This window comes from Talpa occidentalis, unplaced genomic scaffold (assembly GCF_014898055.3).
Source record: "Talpa occidentalis isolate TD23 unplaced genomic scaffold, MPIMG_talOcc4v2.1 talOcc4.2, whole genome shotgun sequence".
NCBI classification, from domain to species: Eukaryota; Metazoa; Chordata; class Mammalia; order Eulipotyphla; family Talpidae; genus Talpa; species Talpa occidentalis.
In genome coordinates, this window is record NW_023602073.1 from 34,840,101 (window position 1) to 34,853,449 (window position 13,349).

A 13,349-nucleotide genomic window follows, 5' to 3' on the forward strand; every position below is an offset into this window, starting at 1 on the left:
ATAAAACACATGTTTGAGTAACTTAATTTCTGGTCCTCTTCAACCTACAGATAGGACTAGCACTTCCTATATCTAACTTTTTATTTTTTTTTATTTTTTTATTTTTTTTTTATAAATTTTATTTTTATATTCCCCCATACAATTGCAAACGCCCCATTCTGACCCCAAACCTTCCCCTCCCACTCCCCACCCCCCAAAAAGTGTCTCTGGTTCATAGTTTTCTGTTGATTTTGATTTTCACTTTCTTATATTCATTTTCCTGGTCCCTTATTTAAGTTCTCTAGATTCCTGCTATGAGTGAGACCATCCGGTATTTTTCTTTTTCTTTTTGGCTTATTTCGCTGAGCATGATCCCTTCCAGCGCCATCCATGTTGCTGCAAATTGCATGTGTTTATCTTTTTTGAATGCTGAGTAATATTCCATGGTATATATGTACCACATCTTCTTGATCCAGTCATCTATTTTTGGGCATTTGGGTTGTTTCCAAAGCTTAGCTATTGTAAACAGTGCTGCTATAAACATAGGGGTGCAGGTGCTCTTTGGAATTGATGTTTCTGTGTCCTTTGGGTAAATACCTAGGAGTGGAATTGCTGGATCATATGGAAGCTCTATGTTTAGTAGGTCCAGAAATCTCCACACAGCTTTCCACAGTGGTTGGACCAGTTTGCACTCCCACCAACAGTGCAGAAGAGTTCCTTTTTCTCCACACCCTCGCCAACATTTGTTGTTGCTAGTTTTTTTAATATGTGCCATTCTCACTGGTGTGAGATGGTATCTCATGGTAGTTTTGATTTGCATTTCCCTGATTACAAGTGATGTTGAACATTTTTTCATATGTCTGTTGGCCATTTGCATTTCCTCTTCAGAGAAGTTTCTTTTTAGCTCTTCTGCCCATTTTTTGACTGGATTATTTTCTTTGTTGTTGCTGAGTCTCATCAGCTCTTTGCAGATTTTTGTGATCAGTCCTTTATCATTAGTGTTGGGTGCAAAAATGTTCTCCCAGTTGGTGGGGTTTCTCTTTGTTTTTGTTATTGTCTCTTTTGCTGTGCAGAAGCTCTTTAATTTGATGTAGTCCCAGCTGTTTATCTTTGTCTTCACTATCACTGCTTTGGGTGATGTGTCTGTAAAGATGTCTTTGATGTGCAAATCCCGTAGTGTTTCGCCTATATTTCCTTCTATGTATTTTATGGTTTCAGGTCTTATGTCTAGTTCTTTAATCCATTTTGAGTTGATTTTTGTGTATGGTGTGAGGTAGTGGTCAAGCTTCATTCTTTTGCATGTAGCGACCCAGTTTTCCCAGCACCATTTATTGAACAAACTTTCTTTGCTCCAATGCATAGTCTTTGCTCCTTTGTCAAAGATTAGTTGACCATAGATCTGTGGGTTTATTTCTGGATTTTCTATTTGATTCCATTGGTCTGTATGTCTGTTCTTGTTCCAATACCATGCAGTTTTGATGCTAACTTTTTTATATAAGCTTGCTCCTAACAGTCGACAGTCTCCCGCAGACTCCCCTTCACATGACTGGTGCTCCTGAACACTTGGAATGTCCACCTGGAGCCCGAAAAGGGTCTGGCACCGTCTTTCTTTCTTTCTTTTTTTTTTAAAAAAGATTTGTTTGTTTATTTATATAAGCACTGGGTACAGTAAGAAGCATGGGAAGGTGAGAGAATTCACCAGAGCCAGAGCAGAGAACAGAACAGGCAGGCTGACGAAATATACTGCTGAGGGAAGCAGCAGGTGCGGCAGGAGAGGTCTGCACGCCATGTGGGACCCTTGCCCATGGCCGGCACTGCAGAGGCTGTGGGCAGCTTTGCAACCCAGCGCTCAACTGCTGTGCCACCGGGGAGGCTCTGGCACTGTCTTTCTAATACTGCTCTGCCTCAAAATTGGAAGAAATAAAACCATGAAGTCATCATACTTGGGCAAAATCTTAACATGTAAAAGAGTGGACTGCGGTCTTCACGCTAACTTAACTTTAAAGCTGACTAGCTTCACAGTGACCGCATTCATGACACTGTCCCTAACACAACTAAATAACTAGTAGTTTTCACTGGGCTTGCTGCTCTGCACACACACAAGCCAACCCTCCCGCTGAGTCCGTGACTATCTGCCTCACTCAAGCACCTCAGGGCTCCCCGGCGGGTGTTGCCCTAACAAAAGGTTTTGGGCCACATACGGTGTATGGGGGGGTATGACAAAGGACAAGAATAGAAAGTCTGGAAAGGAGGTGCTCCAAGACCAGAACCTGACTCACAAGAAGGTGGGGGTTGAGGGGAATAACATGACCATTAAACCAGCTGTAGAGGTCAGACCCTTAGGCGCCAGTGCCTTATCACAAGGCATGAGACCCAAGCAGCAACAGATGCTCTAGGGAGTGGAGCACAGGCCTGAGGGTAAAGATGCAGAGATTGGGCCCATCCTGGAATCTCCACTCCCCATGCTGGTATCTCCAGTCCCTTTTGTGTTCTGCATGGTAATCCAAAATCAGCAACACACTGAGGGCTCACAAAGAGTGACCCCTCCAAACAGAAGAGGGCTGTATCATTGCAGTCTCTGCCCAGGCTCAGGGCAGCACTCCCTCTGCCCACCTGTGACTGTGCAGGTGCCTCTTTTCACCAACTCTCTCCCTCTGCAGGGCAGCAGCCTCCCTGCCTGCCTGTGACCTGTACCTGTAGGGACTTCGCATCACTGACCTCCGTCAGTGGAGGCAGCTCTCCTCAAGGCTGCCCGCCTGCAACCATGCAGGCCTCTCTCAGCAAACCTGTCCCTTTCCCTAATAAACCTGTTTTTCAAATATAACTAACTTCTCTGTCTCGTGGAGAAACTCGCCTAGGGAAATTGCCGCGTGCCGCTGAAACAGGAGCTCTGGTGACACCTTTCCCAGAGTGAACCCCAGGACCCCGCAACTCCAAAAACCCCATCATTATCACCCCCTGCTAGGGCTGCCCCCTACAAGGGACCAGTGGCTGGCAGATTAATAAAGTTTTTTTTTAAATCTGCTTCAGACTCAGGTCTGTGTCTAGAGGGAGATGTTACAATAGTGAGCCTTCTGGTGAGTTGCTGATTCTGGATAACCATGCAGAGTCTGAAAGGGACCAGAGACACCACAATGGGCTCATCTCCATATCTTTACCTTTGGATGTGCGGCTGATACCTGCTTGGATCTTATGTTTTGTAATCTAGGTGTCCCCAGCCCCAAATATCTTGGTTTCCATGGCTGTGTGGAAGGCTATGCTAATGTCTCCTACCCCCACCTCCTGTGTGAGCCAGAGCTTCTGGTCTTGTGGTGCCTCTGTTAGGGGGAAAGGATGTCCTGAGCTAATTCCATACAGGCTTTGTGGACTCCGCCCCCACTCCAGACCAAAGCCATCAAGACATTGGGAAAGACAAATCCCATCACCACCAAAGGGAAGGTTGCTGGGACCTGAGGGTGGAGTTAAGCAGCCAGGTTTGGTATAAAAACCAGACAAGTGGGCCTTGGGCTCTCTCGGGCTCTTGCCTCTTGGCTTCACCGGTTTTGGCTCACCACCAGCTCTCAGAGTGCCATTTGGGAATCCAGATCAACGGACCCGGTAGGATGCATTTAAGACTTTATCTCCCACTTTTCTCCCTGAGTTGTACATTTCCTCATTTCCCCTTCCCTTGTGAATAAATCTTTTATTAACCTTTTGTGTGTGCCCGCAGTGGAGTATTAAATCCCTTTTAAGCACGTGAGTGAGGACCCAGTCAGGCAACCCATTTTATATTGGGGCTGCCCTGTAACAGTTTGTTGCCCAACGTGGGGCTTGAACCCATGGCCCTGAGATTAAGAGTCTCATGCTCTACCGATGCAAATTGCCACTGCTATGATCATAGCCCAGTTTAAAGACAAGTTTTTTAGAGATAAAAAAAAAAAACAATACATTAAAGACCAATATTTTTAAAAAGTCATTAAATATTATACAAATCCTCAGTCTACTTTTTCCATGTATTAAGTCTCGATCCTCTGTCGGTAATTTTTTTAAATCCATTTTTTTTATAGGGCTTGGTAGGTCTTTTCAGTTCCAAAACATATCTATATTGTCAGTCTTTTTTTTGTGAATTTTCTGAAGACAAAACTCAGCAAGTAACCTTTAGAAATAGCAAAAACTTGAAAATGACCATACCTAAAATTACGGCTTAAGGTAAAAGACAAGGATGTTTGCTCAATTTTGTGACATGCACATGCACATATATATTTCAGAATAATCAGAATCGCCCAATAATATAATGCCAGAGCATTTTAAAAATCTCATGTATTTTAGAACACTTTAATCAGCTTTCTTTTACATATGCTGAAAAGGTATAACTTCCCCCTCAATGACAATATTTTTTTCTATGAAATTTTAACATCTCTAGATTGGTCCAATGTGTTTTAGCATTTTCCTACAAGGAGAAATAATTTATTAAGAGTCCTAAGACACATCAAATTGTTTTACTAATCAAAAACTTTACTATTTTTGAAATTTGAATTTAAGAAAAATTTTGTCGCAGGTTTAATAAGTATATACAAATTTCTATAAAACAACACTAAATTACTCAGAGTAATAACTGGAGGGTTTTTTCAAGTAGTTATATTTTTACAGTGTCAACAATGCTGACAGATCTGTATTTTTTTAGTTATCCAAGTCTGAGGTTAAAAGAGAACCAAGAGGGCCTCCACGGTGGCACAGCGGTTGAGCGCTGGGCCGCGAAGCTGTCCGCAGCCTCTACAGCACCGGTTCAATCCCCAGCCACCGGGTAAGGGTTCCACATGGTGTGCAGACCTCTCCTGCCGCACGCTGCTCCCCTCAGCAGTGTACTTCGTCCATCTGCCTGTTCTGCTCTCCGCTCTGGCTCTGGTGAATTCTCTCACCCTCCTGCGCTTCTGACTGTACCCAGTGCTTGTATAAATAAATAAATAAATCTTTAAAATAAATAAATAAAAATAAAAAAAGTCTTTAAAAAAAGAGAAACAAGATTTAGATAGCCTGGACAGTTTTTTTTTTTTTTTTCCATCAAGAACCAGTAAAAGCAGTTTAAGAATACTTGAGTCTTTACTGCAAATGAAAAAGAAATTAAAGTTTGGTTGTTCATAAGGACACTACTGATAATAAACTTAAATATTTTTAAAGCAAGTCATTCTGTCACATAGCATTTTTTAAGATACTTCTCTCAGACCTTTAAACTATGTTTCTTCCTATTGTACCATTTTTTCAAAGATAGCCATTTTGTTGGACACTAAATTTTTCAAGACCTTTAACATATCTGTCTTAAATACATTTCTTTTTTTATAATTTTATTTTTTTATTTAAATTTTATTTTATATTCCCCATACAATTACAACCCCCTTATTTTGACTGCAAGCCATCCTTTCCCTGCCCCCCACTCCCCATAGAGTGTCTCTGATTCATAGTTGTTTGTTGATTTTGATATTTTCTTTCTTATATTCTTTTTCCTGGTCCCTTATTTAAGTTTTCTAGATTTCTGCTTTAAGTGAGACCTTCCAGTATTTTTCTTTTTCTTTCTGACATTTCGCTGAGCATGATCCCTCCCAGCTCCATCCATGTTGCTGCAATTTGCATGTGTTTATCTTTTTTGAATGCTGAGTAATATTCCATGGTGTATATGTACCACATCTTCTTGATCCAGTCATCTAATTTTGGGCATTTGGGTTGTTTCCAAAGCTTAGCTATTGTAAACAGTGCTGCTATAAACATAGGGGTGCAGGTGCTCTTTGGAATTGATGTTTCTGTGTCCTTTGGGTAAATACCTAGGAGTGGAATTGCTGGATCATATGGAAGTTCTATGTTTAGTAGGTCAAGAAATCTCCACACAGCTCTCTTTTTTATGACCAAGAACAAAAACCAATGGGATGTTAAATCTTCAGCCCCATGGTGTGAGGCACAAGGAATCTTCAGCCCCACGTTGTGAGGCTCTTTAGCTTTGGCCCCACGGTGTGAGGCCCTTTAGCTTCGGCCACACAGTGTGAGGCCCTTTTTCTTAGCTGCTTGTCAGTGTCTTACCTGGCTGGGGCATCAAGGGCCCCTGCAGCACCCAGGGCACCAGGCGAGGTTCCCACATGGCGTGCAGACCTCTCCTGCTGCCCGCTGCTCCCCTCAGCAGTGTACTTCATCAGTCTGCCTGTTCTGTTCCCTGCTCTGGCTCTGGTGAATTCTCTCCCCCTCCCGTGCTTCTGTATAAATAAAATAAGTAAATAAATCTTTATTTATATATAAATAAAATAAATAAATCTTTAAAAACAAAAGATCTGGAACAAGACAAGGATGTCCACTTTCACCACTGCTTTTCAATATAATACTGGAAGTCCTAGCCAGAGCAATAAGACAAGAGAGAGACATACAAGGTATCCAAATAGGCAAGGAAGAAGTCAGATGATATGATAATATACATAGAGAACCCCAAAAACTCAACAGAAAAACTAATTAACTAATCAATCAGTTTAGTAAAGTGGCAAGATAGAAAATCAACAACAAAAATCAGTAGCCTTCCTATACACAAACAATAAATCTGAAGAAAAAGAAATCAAGAAAACCATCCCTTTTATTACTGAAACAAAAACAATCAAGTATTTGGGAATAAACCTAATAAAAGAGGTAAAGGACCTATACAAAGAAAACTATAAAACACTGTTAAAAGAAATAGAAGAAGACAAAAGAAATGGAAAGACATCCCCTGCTCATGGATTGGAAGAATTAACATTATCAAAATGGCCATCCTACCAAAAGGAATTTAAAGATTCAATGCTATTCCAATCAAAATTTCAATGACATACTTCAAAGAAATAGAACAAATATTGATGAAATTCATATGGAGCCACCAAAACCCCTGAAATGCCAAAGCCCTCCTGAAAAAAAAAGAAGGGAATTGAGGCATCACACGCTCAGATTTCAAACTATACTACAAAGCCATAATAATCAAAACTGCATGGTATTGGAACAAGAACAGACACACGGACCAATGGAACTGAATAGAAAATCCAGAAATAAACCCACAGACCTACAGCTAACTAATCATTGACAAAGGCGCAAAGAATATGCAATGGAGCAAAGAAAGTTTGTTCAATAAATGGTGCTGGGAATACAGGGTCACTACATGCAAAAGAATGAAGCTTGACTGCTACCTCACATGATACACAAAAAACAACTCAAAATGGATTAAAGAACTAGACTTAAGACCTGAAACCATAAAATATAAAGAAGGAAATTGCCGCGGACCAGCACAGCAGTAGACGATGAGGCCACCTCAGGGTTGAGAGAAGCATGCAGGGTGGTCAGGGCGTCGGCAAAAGAAATGACAAACAGACACACTTCAAGAGTGAAAATCTGAGTGTAATTTTCTTTAAGTTTGTGACCAGTATATATATGTTTTCCAAAAGCACAGGAATGAATATCAATAAAATCAGCTTGCTCATGGGCTCAGTCTATCACCATCAGGGAGGTGATCTACATAACAAACAATGACCATTATAGAAGAAAGGAGGAAGTTTAGAAAGACAGATAAGGGATTAAAGTTCATAGTACTAGAAAGAAGGGATAAGATTTTTAGCATTCTTGTAGTGGTTCTTGGTGGTCCTTATCTTTTGATAAGCTTCTGCCTTTTCAGGGAACTTCAGCTGAACTTCCTCTGCTTCAGGCTGTTCTCCCACCCCCCCACACCCCCCCCACCCCCGCTTGCTGGTTGCCCAGCCAGATCTAGGGACCCTGGCGAAAGCCATTCCTAAAGATCACTGCGGGGGGAGGTGCAGCAGATAGGGTTTTGCTGTTCTCCCCCTGCGCGCTGGTTGCGGACATAGGGACGGTTAGCCCTAAAGGTCACTGCAGGGGGAGGTGCAGCAGGAAATATAGGCAAAACACCACATGACATGCACCTCAAAAACATCTTTGTAGACACATCACCCAAAGCAGTGATAGTGAAGGCAAAATATAAACAGCTGGGACTACATCAAGTTAAAGAGCTTCTGCACAGCAAAAAAGACAATAACCAAAGCAAAGAGAAACCCCAATGACTGGGAGAAAATTTTTGCACACAACACTAATGATAAAGGACTGATCACAAAAATCTGCAAAGAGCTGATGAGACTCAACAAAAATAAAGTATATAATGCAGTCCAAAAAATGGGCAGAAGAGCTAAAAAGGAACTTCTCCAAGGAGGAAATGCAAATGGCCAACAGGTATATGAAAAAAAATGTTCAATATCACTTGTAATCAGGGAAATGCAAATCAAAACTACAATGAGCTACCAACTTACACCTGTGAGAATGGCACATATTAAAAAAAACTAGCAACAACAAATGTGGGTGAGGATGTGGAGAAAAAGGAACTCTCCTGCACTGCTGGTGGGAGTGCAAACTGGTCCAACCACTATGGAGAGCTGTGTGGAGATTCCTCAACCTACTAAAGATAAAGCTTCCAAAGATAATTGCTTCCAGCAATTCCACTCCTAGGTATTTACCCAAATGACACAGAAACATCAATTCAAAGGGGCACCTGTACCCCTGTGTTTATAGCAGCACTATTTACAATAGCTAAGCTATGGAAACAACCCAAATGCCCGAAAATAGATGACTGGATCAAGAAGATGTGGCACATATATACCATGGAATATTACTCAGCAATCAGAAAATATAAACTTATGCAATTTGCAGCAACATGGAGCTGGAAGGGATCATGCTCAGTGAAATAAGCCAGAAAGAAAAAGAAAATTACTGGATGGTCTCACTCATAGCAGGAATTTCAAAAACCTAAATAAGGGACCAGGAAAAAGACTAACTATAATAAAGAAAAATTCAAAACCAACAAGTAAGTATAAACCAGAGACACACTACGGTGAGGGATGGTGGTGGTGAGGAGAGGAAGGATTTGGGTCAAAATAAAGGGGGTGCTGGGCCTCCCCTGGTGGCACAGGTGGTTGTGCACAGTGCTGTGAAGCTGTGGGCATCCTCTGCAGCACAGGTTCAATTCTGTCCAGGCGGAGAGGGTCCCACATGGCTCAGCAGACCTCTCCTGGGTCGCCTGCTGCCCCCCTCAGAAGTGTATTTCAGTCACTCTGCCTGTTCTGTTCCCTGCTCTGTCTCTGGTGAATCCTCTTACCATCCCGCACATCTGGCCTATACCCTGGTTCTTGTATAAACAAATAAATCTTTAAAAAAAATAAGGGGGTGGAATTGTATGGGGAATACACCCAAAATGAAAATGCATACATTGTGCAAAAATGAAAAATTATATAAGAATTATATGAAGTAAAATATTAAAAAAAATCATATATTAGCACAAGTTCCAACCAATATGCAAGAGAGGCCTGTGGAAATGTAACAATAGGAAATATTCCATGATATTATTTCAGGTTTCACTTTACAAATAACCTTCGAGAAACTACCACCTGTGTATATATATATATATATTTTTTTAAAAGATTTATGGGCCTCCCCTGGTGGCGCAGTGGTTGAGTGCTGGGCTGCAAAGCTGCCCTCAACCTCTGCAGCACCGGTTCAATCCCTGGCCGCCAGCAAGGGTCCCACATGGCATGCAGACCTCTCCTGCCACTCACTGCTCCCCTCAGCAGTGTACTTATTCAGTCTGCCTGTTCTGCTCTCCACTCTGGCTCTGGTGGATTCTCTCACCCTCCCACACTTCTGACTGTACCCAGTGCTTGTATAAATAAATAAATAAATCTTTAAAAAAAAAAGATTTATGTATTTATGCATACAAGAACTGGGGTACAGGCCAGAGGTGCAGGAGATGGTGAGAGGATTCACCAGAGACAGAGTGGGGAGCAGAACAGGCAGACTGAGTGAAATACACTGCTGAGGGGAGCAGCAGGCAAGTCAGGAGAAGTCTGCTGTGCCATGTGGGTATCTCCATGGCTGGGGATCAAACTTGTGCTGCAGTGGCTGTGGATAGCTTCATAGGTTGTGTCTGAAAGCCTTGTGCCACCAGGGAGGCCCCATCTGTTTAGTTTTAATTCAGTATCAATATTCACAATTATCTGAAAATATTGCTAGTTTCTTCATTCCTCCAGGCTGCTGCTTCCTCCAGCCCAAATCCACTCCTCCTAAAGGTGGGGAAGGGAATTTGGAGCCTCCCCTGTCTGTGGATGTCACACTGTTACAGCATCACGTCTCCCTCTCACAGGCTCTGTGGGGTGGGGCAGCCTTGATGACCCCACACTCACCCCCATTCTCTCTCCCCATTTCCCGGGGTGTCCAGGGAAGACAATCAGCATCGTCCTGCTCCAGTTGCAAAGTCTCCAAGGACCCTCCTGGACTCCTTCTCCCCAGACCCCTGGAAGGAGTGTGATGCCCCTCACCCTCCTGCTGCTGCTCTGGGGGCCCCTGGCCCTGATGGAGACCCGGGCGGGTGAGTGCGTGTCCAGCTGGACACTATTGCTCCAGGAGGGAGGAGCAAGGGGCCCACTGCGGGTGCAGGACCCCAGGAAAGGCTCATCTCCCCCCGACCTCTTGTACCCCCTTCAGGTCCCTTGTGTTCTGTCCCCTTCTGTCCCTCCCGCCTCCCCTGAGTGCTCTGGTGCCCTGAGTCTGGGCCCTTCTTGGCCCACCGCCCCTTTTCACTCTCACGGCCCCGCCCCTTTCTCCCCTCCAGGCCCATCTCCCTGGGCCCTGGGCCCACGCTGAGAGGAGGGTCAGCCAGGTCTCCCCTCCTGCCCCCAGGCTCCCACTCCCTGAGGCTTTTCTACACCATGATGTCCCGGCCCGGCCCCGGGGAGCCCCGCTACATCGCCGTGGGCTACGTGGACGACACGCAGTTCGGGCGGTTCGACAGCGACTCTCCGGGCCAGAGTGCGGAGCCGCGGGCGCCCTGGGCGGGGCAGGTGGGGCAGGAGGACCTGGACGAGGAGACTCAGAACCAAAGGGACAACGCGCAGTGGCTCAAAGCGCTCCTGAGGGACCTGCGCGGCCGCTACAACCAGAGCGAGGACGGTGAGCTTCGCGGAGCGGTGCCAGGGTCAGGTCACCCCCATTCCCACCCTAAGGCCGGGGTGTCCCAGTCTCAGGGTCCACTGACCCCTCGAGGCGGGTGGATCTGCCAGGACCCTCCACCAGGAAGAACCCGCGGGACATTCCTGCCTGTATTTCATTTTCAGTTTAGGTTTATTGAGGTTTATTCAGAGAGGGCGGGGTGACCTCGGGGCTGACCACAGGGGTGGGTTTCAGGGTCTCACACCCTCCAGAGGATGTTTGGCTGTGAAGTGAGCCCAGACCTGAGACTCCTCGGCGGGTATGACCAGTTCGCTTACGACGGCGCGGATTTCATCTCCCTGAGCGAGGACCTGCGCTCCTGGACCCCGCGGACTCGGGGGGCTCAGATCACCCAGCGCGCGTGGGAGGCGGCGGGCAGGGCCGAGCGCGTCAGGCACAGTGTGCAGAGCAGGTGCTTCCCGTGGCTCCTCAGATTTCTAGTTTTGGGGAAGGAGGTGCTGCAGCGCATAGGTAAGAGGGGCCAAAAGACCTCGGACCTCCCCTCAAACTGGAAGAGGGGGGTTTCGTGGGGGGCGAATGGAATAATGGGCAGAACAGCAGCTGCTTTCTGGGCAGAGAGGGAGAGTCCCCCTGGGTTTCATGTTCTGTGCTAGAGAGAGACTTGCCCAGAAGACACCACTTTTCTGGAGGGTTAAGGAATCCAGTCTCTCCTGAGGGAGGGGAGGCCTTCCTGAAATAACACTTCCAGGATCCTTTTGACCTGGCAGCCATCCTGGGAAACATAAGCTTCTCTTTCAAGGTCTTGTTTTTGGTCTGAGAACATTTCTGGATCTGACTCCTGCCTTTCTGTGTCATTCACCCTCCAACCAAGTCTGGAGTAAAAGTCTGTGTTCTCCCCAGAGACCCGCATCCTCCCTCGTGGGCCCCCTCCTCAGATTCCCCAGACTAGGCTGGTTTTTGGGTTTTGTGCTTCCTCCCTCCAAACCAATTGTCATGTTTGTTCTGAGGATGGTCAGTGAGTCTGCTTCAGTGTCCAAGAAGGAAAACCCAAAGTGTGATTTTTTTTGACCCTTCTCCTCAGATCCCCCAAAGACACAGGTGTCCCTCCACGTCACCTCTGACCGTGATGTCACCCTGAGGTGCTGGGCCCTAGGTTTCTACCCTGCAGACATCACCCTGACCTGGCAGCGAGATGGGGAGGAACTGACCCAGGAGATGGAGCTGGTGGAGACCAGGCCTGGGGGGGATGGAACCTTCCAGAAGTGGGCGGCTATGATGGTGCCTTCTGGAGAGGAGCAGAGCTACACGTGCCATGTGCAGCATGAGGGGCTGCTGGAACCCCAAGTCCTGAGATGGGGTAAGGATGGGGACGTGGGCTCTGAGTTTCTTTTTTTTTTTAATATTTGTTTATTTATACAAGAACTGGGGTAAAAGTTAGAGGTGCGGGAGGGTGAGAGAATTCACCAGAGACAGAATGGGGAGCAGAACAGGCAGAAAACCGAAAACACTGCTGAGGGGAGCAGCAGGAGAGATAGGAGAGATCTGCCATGCCATGTGGGTATCTCCCTGGCCAGCCGGGAATCGAACTCGTGCTGCAGAGGCTGTGGACAGCTACAGAGCACTGCATTCAACCCACTGTGCCACTAGAGAGGCCCTGAGCTTCTGTTTGGAGGAATCAGGAGCCCTTCTGGAGACCTTCAGAGAGTCAGGATGTTCCTGGGGCTCAGGGTCTCATCTTCCCGTCCCTTCCAGTGCCCCCTCCTCAGTCCTCTGTCCCCACTGCGGGCATCATTGCTGGCCTGGTTTTCCTTGGAGCTGTGCTCACTGGAGCTGCGGTGGCTGCAGCTGTGATGTGGAGGAAGAAGCTCAGGTAGGGAAGGGAGTGGGGGATTTTGTCCACTGGGGGCTTTCATGTCCCAGGGAGGACTTGCCTTACCTGGGTAGGAGGAAGTACCATCCACACATGTGTTGCCCAGTCTGGTGCTGATTGCTAACACTCAGGTTTTTGTAAAACACTTTTGAAAATGAATCACCAATTATTCACCTTATAATTGTGGTGATGGGGATCTGTTTCCCAGTAAATGCCAATGGGAAGGGACCCTGCTGTGGAAAGACTCCAATTCCCTTTCATATCCATTCTTCATATATCCCAGTCCTGACCTGGGTCTTCAGTCACAGTTCTAGAAATTTCCCTGTGACCCAGACTTGGAGATTCCTTTAGGACTCCATGGGCTGACTTCTCCCTTGTCTCACATTTTCTTCCAGTAGGGGGACAAGCAATCAGCTACACTCAGGGTGCAGGTAAGTGTAGATCAGTGGTTGGATCCCTGAGCCCCTGAGGACTGTATAGAGGGAACTCTAGGGAGAGTCACTGTTGCACGAGGATG

At 45.8% G+C, this 13,349-nt stretch overlaps 1 protein-coding gene across 1 annotated transcript; it reads left to right on the forward strand.

Annotated features, from left to right (window-relative positions):
- Window positions 1-10,245: 10,245 nt before the first annotated feature.
- On the forward strand, window positions 10,246-11,235 carry LOC119253172 (patr class I histocompatibility antigen, A-108 alpha chain-like). Its single transcript, XM_054698095.1, has 3 exons — window positions 10,246-10,381; window positions 10,693-10,957; window positions 11,214-11,235. Exons 1-3 carry the CDS (start codon window positions 10,321-10,323, stop codon window positions 11,233-11,235), a joined length of 348 nt encoding a protein of 115 aa, XP_054554070.1. The 5' UTR covers window positions 10,246-10,320.
- Window positions 11,236-13,349: the final 2,114 nt, after the last annotated feature.